The sequence below is a fragment of the Corvus moneduloides genome, chromosome 18 (genome assembly GCF_009650955.1).
Source record: "Corvus moneduloides isolate bCorMon1 chromosome 18, bCorMon1.pri, whole genome shotgun sequence".
NCBI lineage: Eukaryota > Metazoa > Chordata > Aves > Passeriformes > Corvidae > Corvus > Corvus moneduloides.
Window position 1 is genome coordinate 4,139,909 of NC_045493.1, and position 13,085 is coordinate 4,152,993.

General features: G+C 42.6%; 1 protein-coding gene across 1 annotated transcript in view; it reads right to left on the reverse strand.

The window, feature by feature from the left end:
* GCN1 (GCN1 activator of EIF2AK4) overlaps nt 1-13,085 on the reverse strand; it is a 38,684-nt gene that overhangs the window by 12,940 nt on the left and 12,659 nt on the right. The window contains 23 exon segments of the mRNA XM_032128513.1: nt 21-217; nt 326-464; nt 584-652; nt 1,341-1,561; nt 1,905-2,084; nt 2,547-2,661; nt 2,971-3,092; nt 3,581-3,827; nt 4,002-4,196; nt 5,142-5,307; nt 6,033-6,103; nt 6,510-6,568; nt 6,571-6,698; nt 6,882-6,985; nt 6,987-7,010; nt 7,695-7,838; nt 8,299-8,379; nt 8,640-8,723; nt 8,725-8,825; nt 11,312-11,467; nt 11,934-12,132; nt 12,314-12,427; nt 12,908-13,001. Of these exon segments, the coding sequence (XP_031984404.1) occupies nt 21-217; nt 326-464; nt 584-652; nt 1,341-1,561; nt 1,905-2,084; nt 2,547-2,661; nt 2,971-3,092; nt 3,581-3,827; nt 4,002-4,196; nt 5,142-5,307; nt 6,033-6,103; nt 6,510-6,568; nt 6,571-6,698; nt 6,882-6,985; nt 6,987-7,010; nt 7,695-7,838; nt 8,299-8,379; nt 8,640-8,723; nt 8,725-8,825; nt 11,312-11,467; nt 11,934-12,132; nt 12,314-12,427; nt 12,908-13,001 (3,010 nt within the window).

Consider the following 13,085-nt stretch of genomic DNA (forward strand, 5'->3'; position numbering starts at 1 on the left):
CCTTCAGTTTTGCTATATACCTTAAGGATACAAGGAATGATGGGACCAACATAGGGAGTGAACTTGTCTCCAAAGGTAATTGGCAGGTAGTTGAACATCATGATATAACCATCTCGTACGTGTGGAGCAATATCCACTTTACTGGCAGTCGCTACAATCTCTGGCATAAGTTTCTCCAGCTTTTCTACCCCCAAACCAGCCATAACTTCAGCCAGACCTGGGGGAAAAAAGCAGGGAATGGAGCTGATACACACAAGAAACAAGCAGCTAATCTGATTTAATATGAGAAAACCTGAGCTCAGCACTCACGCACAGGTGTCCCCACCTTGAGCAGCACCAGAGCGATCCACTGAGCTCTGCTCATATGTCAGTGTCTCCATCAGCCATGGCAACAAATCCTCAAAGCAGGACTCTCCCATACCTTTCACCATGGCCCCCAGGGCCTTTGCAGACACTGTGCGCACCTAACAGACAAGAGAAACAGAGATCTGCAAAATGTCCAGTCAAAGATATGCCAGACTGATCAGGACAATGTTTAACCTAATGCACTGAAAGACAAACTGTGTTTGTACAAAAGACTTACTTCAGGTACAGGATCCAAAAGAGAGGCCTTCAGTCCAGGGGTCACACTGGGTAGGTACGGAGCCAGATCCTAAACAGCCCGAAAAGTCAGAACCAGATTCAAAATGAGAGAAAACATAGTCGCCTTCATGTAAAGGACATTCACCCCTTATTATGAGCAAACATCCCTAACATCCTGAGAGTTTAATTAGTTGCTCTCACAATACTGCAGATAAGCATAGTGAATTACTCTGCAAGTCCGAGAAACACCAGTTCTGTGCAGATTACTCAAAACCTTTTTAACACTCACTCACAACCCAGCAGTTTGTATCTAAGGAAAATCCAACACTCTTAACATTTACACAAGGTTTATATGTAGATATTATCAGCACAAAAATTAAACACAGATCTTTAGCCTATAGTCAGGTCCTACAAATACTTTTCAAACAAACCCTGGATCCATTTGTTAGCAGCTGATCTGTGTTTCACTTCTTTGTTTGTTAAGGCATTTTTTATATGGTAAAAATTACAAGACCTTTTTGCGGGGATAAACTGGTAATAACTAGATGACCAAAGCACTAAGCTGACAGTCTTAAGGACCTGAGAACTGTCACTATCTTTATTGTCATCTGTTCATTTACATACATTTAATTAAGAAGCTGCATGGATATTAATATTTTCTACCTTAACAACAAAATCCCCAAGCCAAATGAATTCTCTCTAGTGCTTGTCAGAGTAATCTATTAGAATACAGTTAGAGAGCATTTTTAGCACTGTACCTTCTGGTCCGTCAGGGAGTACATGTTCCCAATGATCTGGGCAGCCATTTTCCTGGTGTCTGTGGAACGATCCTGAAAAGCTCTCTGAACAATTGGCATGATCAGTGCTAAGGATGGAGCATCAATGAAATGGACAAATTTGGTATCCAGTAGAGTCTGCAAACACTTCTGAGTCTTCCTGGAGGGGTCCGTGAGAGCATCCAACAGAACTGGAGCAATTGCTGAATATTTTTAAAAAGGAGAGAAAAGACTTTATTTGTACATAAACCAAAAACATGTGTCAGGATGAGCTGGTGTGTTCTCATGAGATGTTTGAGGTCCTTCTCAAGCAACAAGTAGCATAAGGACAGGGGAAACTCTATTAACATCAGCTGAAAAAATGGACAGGAACATTTAAAAAGCCTGGAAGCAGACAGCTGCTGTTAAGTCTTCATGTTATACTCCTGTACGATTAGTTTCATTTCTATACAAATTTGCATTTAATCCTAAATACTGTGAACCTAAACCTTGCTATTATAAACCACAGTCACATCAGGACATTAGAGATGCACAGACAGGTCTTACCCAGGATCTCTGGATTCCTGATGACAGACCCAATCTGCCTGAGAGCCTGCTGCCCTGCATTCTGCACCTTCACATGAGAATCTGTCAGCACTTCAGTGAGTTTGGGCACGATGTTGGGTAAACAGGAAGAGAGTTGTTTGGGAGCACAGTATGCCATAGCCCCTAGCAGTTCCACTGACCCTGTGAACAAAGTACACCAAGAAAAAGAAGACAAAAGAAAAGACAAAACACAGTATTAAGAATTGACATGAGATGATGATCACACTTACTCCAAACTCAAATCTACCAGTCAGAGAACACAAAGAAGGGCTGAAATGCATTAAGTTACTCTATGGTACCTAAACACACCAAATAATACTTTTCTTTTGTATGAGGGAAAAGGAATGTGTTAACAAAATTCCATGTTCTGAAGTGCTACTACAGAGATGGGTTACAAACTGTCCCTTGAATATGCCAGGGGAAAAAAGGTTATTCAAATGTGTCAGGGAACTCAGCTGTAAAAAGCTGTGAAAGATCCACAGTTCCTTACAAGAACATAAAGCATCATGGCCATCTGTAAGGATGAAGGAATACACAAGGGGGATGACAGCAAAGGGAACTGTGGGTTACTCTCAATCATGTCAGGCAAATATTGGTCCATACCAGCTTTAGTTCTCCATGATTCCTCTTCTAGTGCCGCAAGAAGCGATGGCAAAACCAGCTTCACTCCGTGAGTACTCAGATTGCTCATTACAGCTTTGGCACAGTCATCTGCAGCCTCCAAGGAGAAGAGAACACTTACATACTGTAACACAACACTGTTTTCCTTCCTCTGAGACCCTCTGGGAACAAAGCCTTCACGTAAATAGTGTCTCAGTACAACAATACAGCTGGCTAAGTAGCTCCCAATTAATGGCCAATGAAAACAGATGCTTTCAGTTACTAAGAAGATCAAATTGTTATTAGTGCTTTCTTAAGGGATAGGTCACCTTCTCAACTTGCCTCATTACAAACAGGATTCACATCCATATCCATTCCATCTGGGTTTTTTAACACCCTGTGATAGCAGAAATTTAAGGCACCTTACCTCTCGCACGTACTGGTTCCCATCTCCAAAACAAAGCAGCAGGTGAGGCAGTACATGAACCACATAGGGCTCAAAGAGCTTCCCGAGCATGCTGCAGAGCATCTCGAAGGCAAACAGAGCCCCTACAAACCCAAAAAGGATGGTCAGAGGAAAATACAACTTCATTTAAGGATGATGGGAAAAGAAGATACAATTTGCCAAGTATCTGTATAACTGTTCCAAAAGCACTCAAGTCTCACAGCTGAAAGTCTCTTGCTTTCTTGCCGTTGTGGCTTGTGCTGTAGTGGGGATTTGTGACCTCAGAGAAGGAGCTCCCCCCCAGCAACACCTGCCTTCGGAAACAGGAGAGAGGGGCACATCCTTATGGTCTAGGACTAGAAATCCTTCTTCCAGGATTGAATTGAGCAATTTTGGGACACTATACACAACCAATGACCTCACAAGAGCCACTTCCCATTTCTTTCTTGCCAAACTTTAGTAAAATAAATGTAGCTAAACCAAACACAGGGGTGCAGGAATCTCCTGATGGAGATCCTCATCACCTGATGACAATGCTAGTAGGTTCAAGAGAAATGCTAAGTATCTGGAGGGAAAAGCTCCTGTCCCTTACCCTCCCGCCGGCGGAAGTTCTTCTTGTCCTGGATAGCATCAGTCAGTGTGGTCATCATCTCCTGCTGCTTGAGAGAGAGGATGCCCAGGCCTTTCACCAGGCCAGCCAGCCCATAGGCTGCACCTTTGCGCTCAGCATACTTATCAGACTCCAACAGCAGCTGCATCAGCTTCTGGATCATTCCTCCCGCATCCTCTTTAATTGCAGGCACCAGAGGCGGTAAACAGCTTGCCACTGACTCTTGAACCTGTAAAACAATCCACCAGATCACAAAATAGTCATTACTAACACAAATTCCCTAGAATGCACCCCAAATGAAACCTTTCTGTCACCATTTTTCATCTCTCTGCCATCCCTAACAGTATCCTGGTGTTAACCTGCCTCTGTGTGGAACCTGACAACTCCTCCCAAAGGCACATACCTGCTGAGATGGGGTGGACAAAGCTGCTATCAGTTTGCCAACAATTGGTTTCACTTTAGGGTCACTCTTGTCCAGATGTTTTGCCAGTGACCCCATAAGAATGACCACGCTTTGCCTGACAGCATCATAACTGGCATCATTAGGAGCATTTTTCAGGAATTCTTCGAACACTGGCAAGAGAGAGTTAACATTGTCCTGAAAAACAAAACCACAGAACTTGCCACTAGAGACCACTCAGAATGAGATTTGCTATGCTCAGTGGACTTGTTTGCTCTTCTCTGAGCCAACAACTGAACAATCACACTGTATTTACAGTTCATTTCATGTGTCACATCACATAAAACCTCGTACCATCCCGACAGGCAACAAATATTTCCTGCTAGAGAGAAATTAGCTCTTCAAAATTAGAATCCCCAAGCCTGCCAGCATGATGTTCTGCCAGAAGCAACGCAAGCTCCCAGAGTTGAACATCAGTGCCCGCTCCTCTGCTTGCCCCATTTGCAAAGGGAGAACAGAAACATCAAACAAACTTCACACTGTTTTTCTAAGAAACAGAAAGAAAGAATGAATAATATGAAAATACCCCAATTGTCTTGGGCTAAACTAAGGAATAAAGACATCTGTCCAGAGGTGACTGGCACACATGAGGAAATCAGAAGCTGAGCAATTCACACCCTGCACACCCTTCCCCATCTGACACTGCTGGGGAAGGGCTGGCAGGGAGAAGGATGGTCCTCAATTCCTTTGATGTCTTCAGTTTAATGAAGCCAACCATCAGCAAGGTTTCATGTTTTGCTTTGCATGAAGCCTGAAAAGGAATTCTCATCTTCGCAGGATTAAAAGATCTATGGTCTGATTTTACTTTTATTACTCTAGTTTTATACCATTTTAACTCCAGTTGATTCAGGGATATTACTTTTTTATAGCAATGACAGGGATGAACCACACCTAGTCAACACTAGACACTAAAAGAACAACTCTGAACACAAAAATTCCTAAATGAAAGTCTTCAGCTGTTACAAGCAACAGCAACCTCAAAGAAATTTATTAAAAAAAAAAAAATCTATGGGCTCCAACACAGTATCTACATATCCATTACATCTTTTTTCCACTGCTAGAGAGAGAAACGTTCAGACTTACTTTGCCATGAGTGTTGAGTGTTGAAAGAGCTGCATCCAACATGCACTTCCTGACCTCAGGACTGCGATCATTCAGAGCATCCGGCACAAAAAACTGGAAGAGGGGCTTCACCTGAGAACTGTCCAGATGCTCTGAGAGCTTGTTAAGGGCCAGTGCTATGCCACACCTGTGAAGAAGGTGAGCCTGTGAGCTTACTGACTTCTCACAGAATTGAGAGCTCACAATCCCATTTGCTATCAGCAGCAACTGAGAGCAAGAACCATTATGGAAACAAAAAGCCTCAGTGTCCAACCTCTGTGCATTTCATTATATAACCCCATGCCACAGTCCCCCATGCAAGGACAACGATCCCTCAGCCATGTAATAGCTTTTATCTCAATTAATCACTAGGGATACTTGAGCCAAGTTAGACATCAGGATCATATTTCAACTACTGCTGAAATGCAGCAGCTTTACACAAGGTACAGTCGGCATTAAAGGATAGATTATCTGAAGACAAGTAGCAAACAAGATGATCACCAATTACACCTGTACAGAACACAGAAGTAAACAAAAAGTAATTATCCAAACTGGAATTTGGCCAGTTCATTAAGACTTGCACTGCTGCTCTTGAAACAATCAATGGCCCATACAGAGGTGGGAACACAGCAAGCTAAGACAAAAATCAGACAGCCTGTTTTTATCAGGACATAGAGATGACATCATCCAATATTTTGCTGGAGTTCTGCCTGCCCCCAGTTTGCTTGAGGGGCACAAATATTATCTACCAGAAGGACACATGAAAATAGCAAGTCAATACAATTGCATGTAATATGTCCTTCCAAATAAAAATCAAAAACATGTCATTTGGATGCACAGGAAGTGATGAGATTAATCTGAACATGACTATACCGTGCTTCCCACTGGTCAGGTGGTGATTCAGATATCACTCGTCCCAAAGCATCCAAAACTGGAGGTGGCCTCTGGAAGGAGAAAAGATTTCATTGAAATACCTTTTCAAGGATAGGCACACAGAGAATCTGTCAATCATACCTGCAATGCCATTTGATAATACTGCACAGACTTATGATACCACTAGCAGAAGAGCAAGGTAAAAAAATAAGCAGAAAGCAAGTTTGGGGTCAAAATTACTTAAACTGACACTGCCCTACCACAGCCTTTCTGTATCATCTAAGGTGCCCCTCCCACCTGTACAATGGTGCCATTAGTGGCTGATAACATGAAGTTCAAGACACTGAAGTCTGTGCTAAGCTCAAACACAGCAACAGTGGATTCAATGCACATCTTCAGGACAGACAAAAGGAAAAGTGACTAACAGAAAATAAAGCATCAGCTCAGGCCTGTCACCCACAGGGCAAGAGTACTTACATAGAGCTTCTCCTGGTAAATCTCCGTCAGCTTGCTCATGACCTCTGCTGCTTGCTTCGGTACTGAGCTACAGCTCTGGAAAGAGCTTCAGCCCCTGCTTGTCGAACTGCCTCTTCATGGTAGATAACATCTTTGATCAGCAGGGAACAGAGGTCAGGCCTGCAGCTCAGACCCATGGACTCCCACAGCCTGCAGCACACACACAGAGGTGATGGGTCACCCTTTCAGCAAAGAAGCCACTGCTATTATGTACTACTGGAGGTGACCTACCGCTGCTCTCCAGCTGTGGGGGCAAAGCCCCTGAGTGCAGCTCCATGCCATGGGCAGAGAAAAGGTCCCCCTAAAACCCAATCAACAAAGAAGAACCCTTACCTCTCTGCCAGCTTCTGAATCTCATCTTCAACGTCAAACTTTACTACCCAAAGGCGACGCAACAGGTTCAGTCCATTATTCTCATCACTGTCTGGGGTTGGTAGAAACCATTTGTAGCTCCATCAGTCCCTGAATTAGGTAACAGGAAAATCAGTGCAAGGATCTGACTTTTAGAAACAGATGCATTAAAACACTTAAAACTTTTGGCAAGTCAAGATCTCAGTGGTTGTGTCAAAATTCATGTTTACTTATGCCTTATACTGCCCATGGTGGTCAAGGACTTCCTACTGCTAGTAGGTGAGATGGTGAAACTCAAGAATAGTGCTCCACAGGCAGGCTGCAGAGAGGCTCTGGTGACTACAGTCTAAGTACAGACAAGACAGCTCAGGTGAGCTAAAACTGGAACTTGTTTCATGGCAAAGAACACCAAGCACCCTGGAGGCTTTTCTTTCTATGTTCTCAGAATTGACTAAGCCTGAAGCTTTCCAATAACAAGGCCTAGTACAGACAGGAGTTTTCTGACAGCCTCTCTCTTTAAGACTAAGCTCTATCCAGTTGTAAACAGAAGGTGTTAAGTAGTCCTAATTATATGTCTTTTAAGGAAACAAAGGTGTGGATAAACCCAGAGTACTCCTTTTTGCAGATAAATCTGGCACAAAGAGTATGACTTGGAGCATTAGTTGCTCAGACTGCCTCTGACACACTGCCCAAAGCATGGCATCACAGCTGAAGCCTGTCTGCATCAGTGTTAGAGAAGATTCACCTCCCAGAAACTTAAGGAATTCGGTGTGACCCCGAATGATTCCCACCTACCCTGAGAGCTGCATCTCGAACATTCATGGAAGGAGACTGGAGGGCCTGCAGGAGCACATCGATCTCCTCCTGCTCAGCGTAGGCACAGCCATCCTCACCGCTGCTGCTCATGCACAGCACGGTCAGTGCCTCTGAGGCCAACACCTACAACACCATGAGCAAGTGTGAGAGATTCTACTACACCTTGAACTGCTGTCAGAGCAAGCACTGAGTGCTATTACAGCAGAAGAAATTCCCAAAGAAGCGACAAAACCAAGAAGTGACAAGTTCAGTCCAACTCTTTGCTTTTATTACTGACCTGTCTGCCACCTCATCCCTTAGAACAAACACTCAGGGGAGAGACTACTGAACTTATTTGGCAGAGCAAGGCCTTAAAGAAAGAAAAAAATGTCACCTCTGGAAGACTGAAGAATATATTTGGTGCAATAAAACCCACAGAAAAAAAGATGCAGATATTTTATTCCAAGAATACCATAAACACAAAAGAACATTGGCAATGTATCAACCACTAACGTCAGAGACTTAAGCCAATTGGTGCATTTCCCTCATTTAGATGGTGATGAAAGGGAGAATCCTGACTGTGGTTATGAAGCTGAGCACTCACCTGCAACCGTGGAGAACCCGTTCCTATCACCTGGGTCAGCAGAACCAGCATGTCCCTGCGGGGCAGCAACTCTGGGCCATTCTGAAAGGTTGAGGGGAGAAAAGGTGGGGGGAAAAGTCTTTTATCTTGTGATTCCAAAGTGCCTTGCCTGTGTATGACACTCCTTATAAAATCCCAGTCAAAAGCCAGGGCTGGACAGGTACCAAAATCCATGACAGAAAACAAGCCTATACTGTTAACTCTAACTTGGGGAATTTATCTGCTTTGTCCAGTTTACACATCAGATTCTGTTTTATCACATGGCTCATCTGAAGGAGATCATCTGACCCCACAGCTCTCACCTCATCCACCAACAAAGACTGGCCATTTGCTGATGATCTCAACTGAGCATGGACTGTAAGGATCTGCAGAATCTTGACCAGGAAACTCCTCCTTGTCTTCATTGTTATGGGGTGTCTCAATCATAACCATCTTCAAGCAGAGGAGAAGACTAAGGAAAATGCTGGAGCTGATTAATGGGCCAGCACCTGCGAAAAGGAAAAAACCATCCTGTGAACACAGCTGACCTTCCCATGACTTGGTTTATAATAGTTACTGTATAAAATGTACACCTGAGTAGCTCATAATAGATATGGCCAAGCTTCAGCCTCATGCACAAACATGCTGAGTAAACCTAAGTATTTGCCACTTCACAGCAAGCAACAGTGTAGCTCTGACAGTGACTTTTGGCATTTCAGTGTTAAGGGTAGGACTTGATGATCTTAAGGGTTTGCCAACCTAAATGATTCTGTGATTCTACCTGGCTTCAGTTAAAGTCACATTAGGATTCCAAATTACTACCAATGCCTCAAGAGTACAGAAATACATACTGTAAATGGAATTGAAACAATTCAATGGATTAGACAGTCACTTATAAAGTTCATTTGTCCCAAAGCAAGGCCCTGTTTGCCAGCCACATTTCCTTTAAACACTTCCTACCACCTAGCTAACCTGTCATTCCAGTCTTCGGCTGGATCCTTGAGAATTAAGTCCTTTTAAATCTGGTGCAAGCTTCAACTCCCCTCCGCTCCTTGAAGAATTAAAGCTTTTGGATTCCCATTGTCAAAAGATTTTTCTCCTTCCTTTTTACAGGGCCTTGTCTATAGCATATAACAAATGCTCCTTCCAGTCCTTCCATTAGTCCAGTTAATATTCAAATATCAGATGTCTAGGGAAAACATTTCTTTTCTATACCCTGTCTGTGCTGACAGAGAATGCCCAAGTTTAAATTTCTAAATGTAAATGAAGAGCACTGCAGATACAATACCGCAGTATTAGTCAGCTTATGTAGGGCAAAAATACTGCAAAAGTACTTTAAGAGAGAAATATTAAATCTCAAACACATTCTGAGCTCCTATTTAACATGAACAGCTTCGGTAAAACCCTCTCTATCTCTGATGCGCGATTTTTCTCTGTTTGCTCAGTATCTGTTTGCTTTTACACTTTTTTTTCTTTTTTAATTATTGGCCAGATATTTTTAGCCTTAAACCACTGTCCCTCTATACCCAGAAGGAGAAAGAAAGCTTTATTTGAGAAGATAAATGTTCTATTTACACAGTAGCTGGTATTGACCAATATGAGAAAGATTATAAGATGTATCTTGGCATTTCAGCAATGAATGATAAATTCTATCATCCACATTACAAGGAGGTATGGTCTCTCTTAGGTCTCATAGTTACCTAAGAAATTAACCTCTACTAAATCATATCGCACAACTACATTCCAAAGAACATTGAAAATGAGGAAAAATCCTTTGAGAATATAATACGACTTGTCCAATAAAGTACTCTGGAAACTACTGTCCTTCTCTTGCAAAAGTGGAAAAAAATAGTAAGATATTAATTTAACTAAGCAATATAGGAAATCTTGGAGGACTGAAAATACTTCCACTACATTCTGGAAATAAGCCTGAAAAAGGATTCAAATGTTAATGAACTTGCACTTACTATGGCAATCAATTGCACAGTGGAGACACCAAATTATCACTGAGATGTTCAGCACTGAAGCGGTGCTCAACATGGTCAATTGCCACTTGTCAGCTGTGACAGTGACACGTGCCACAGTCACACCACTGCACATCTGACTGGCAGATGAACAGCAAGAGAACTGAACTATGGGGCTAAGAGACCAAACAGAATCCCACATTTCCCTTAAAAATATACACCATCTACCACAGCAGCTTTTGATTGGGTTGCATGATGAACAGCTCCAAAGCCTGGGTGAAGTGAACCACCTCTGTCCCTAGAGTACACCCTGAGACAGCCAAAGCCATCCCAGCCCCCAAAGGACACACATCAACCCTCCTCTTCTGTACTATTACCTTCAGTGGAGTGGCACAAGTACTTGTGCACCCCACTGTGAAGAAGATTCTGGAAGTGACCTAAATTAAAACTAACTCCGTGAAATAAGATTAAAAAAAAAACACAAGAAGAAAGGTTTACTTTAACTCAAATCATATCCTTGCACTGTAATAATATTGGTTCTTGCCTTCATGTTACAGAGTGGAAAGAACTGCTCTTTCTACAATCATGCCAGAATAAAATATTCATGAACTGCAGCACTACACAGCAAACAAGAAGAGGCCATGGGCACTTCACTGGTGTGATCACAGATAACATGCAATTATTTTGTCTTTTCACTTAGTCTCACCGAATCCCTTACGGTAAGTGGTGTTGAAAGGTAGGAGCTGTCCTTGGCAAAGATGAGCCTTAATCTCAGTGCCGTTATTTCCGTATGAACCATTTTAAGAAAAAATACTGTTATTTCATTTCTATACTTAACTATAGTTGTAACACTCCTACTACTACCAGCACAAAAAAACCTTGAAGTTTTTCATTATCTATGAAGAGTTATCCAATTAAAATAGAAAAAGTGAAGTTTTGCTTGCAAAATAAAATACAAACTGTGAAAACTAAACCAGTTCATAGTTATTGGAAGTGGGGGCAGTGTCAGCAGGATCTACCATACTTCATACCTGGCTCTCCCTTGCTTGTTCGGCTGGGAATGGTGTGGGCATGCAGCAAACTGACCACCCTGTTCAGAGCAACAGGCAGCTCCTCCTGACACCAGGATTCATCTAACTCACACTCTGGTTTCATCAGGCGCAAGGTCACATGGCTTACTAAAGTACCTGGAATGGAAAAATAAAGAATCCATGAGAGGGCTAAATCCAAAGATTTCTCGAGAGAAAAACCCCCAGGAACACAGGCCCAAGAAATGTAACAAAGCTCTGGGCAAGAGCCCAGGCTGCAAAGAGGCTCAGAGCAGCAAGCCCAGCCCAGGGCTATCAGGGGACAGATTTCTTCACAACATGTGTGAGTTACACTCACACCCTCCAAACTCCACACAGGGAAGATGTTCCCACAATGAGCAGCTGCTCCTCAGAGCTGGTCATTGACCAGACAAGTCGTTGTCTTTGGTCCCAGTCCCATCCAGCAGTAGGATCTCTTAGTCATCTCCCTAAGCACTGTTCCAGATGGTTTTTCCTCTTGACTTTCTGTGGTACATGGTCATGATCCACAGATTGTAAGAGCAATAATTTTCACCACCATCAAAATGACACACCCTGCCCTTAAAGAGCAACTGCAAATATTCACCAAAGGTTTTCAGTTGAGCAGGCATGACACAGGAAGCTAAGGAAAGAAAAGGCTTCTTAATCCTTGGAGCAGCCAAAGGAGATCGAAAAAGTGGCAAGAAGGAACTGATGAGACTAGGGATGTACTGAGTGAGACCGGGAGGCTTTTTCTTTATAACAGTGTCCAGGAGTCCTAGAGCTGTTTCCAGCTCATTATCAAGCTGTAAGAGAAACAATTCAAGAGATTACCATAAAAAAAAGTCCACTGGGAAAAAAATAGAGTTGTTAAATCTCATTTCTAGTAACAGAAACAAATAGGTGATTGCTAGACCATTTTCCCTCTTTCAAAGTGATTTGGGTCATGGTGCCTGCAGAGGACTAAAAAATACAACCAAAACTTACCTCCTTCAGCCGTTTCCTTATCTGAGCCTCCCTTTCCAGCTGTGCGTGCATCAGCTCCTTCTGCTTGCTTGTCAGCTGCACCTCATCCTTTATTCCCTTCTTCTTCTTTATCTCCTGCAATAGAGAGCCATGGACATTATTATCTGGGAGCTACAAACACCATCCCTTCAGACAGAGAAGCAAGTTGGAAACGTTGGGGTTTTTTGCAATTTACTTTTAAAACAGTACCAAAATATCCTTCCAAGTATATCCCTCTTGAGTAAAGACACAAAATGAAAATCAGAAGGTTAATTAACAACACTTTAGTGTCCCTTTAGCAGCATAACATAAGTTTCTCTGCATTGGTCACAAATTATGTGCTATCATTAAAAAGTGCCGTCCAGTTCATTTACAGTGGATGATATGTCACCCTCCCCAGAGCAAAGAGAAGGCAACCTTTATTTTAAAAATGGGATACATACAGATAACAGAATTCCAAGTAGTTCAGAGAATCTTTCCCACCAGCACACACACATATGCCAGAAACCATAGAACAACACACGACTTGCAGTGAAGATTGTGACCAGCCTGCCATTCCTTTTTCCATCAACTTACCTCCTTCAGCTCCAGCTCAATAATTTGTTCCTTGAAGGAATAAGCTTTGTTCTCCCTCTTCATGTTAGCCTTTTTCATACTATCCTGTTGAGCACTAAGAAGGAAAAGTAGAGAAAGAATCAGCACCGCTCTGGACTAAGGACCAAGCATAAAAATCCAGGAACTTCTGTACAGAAAG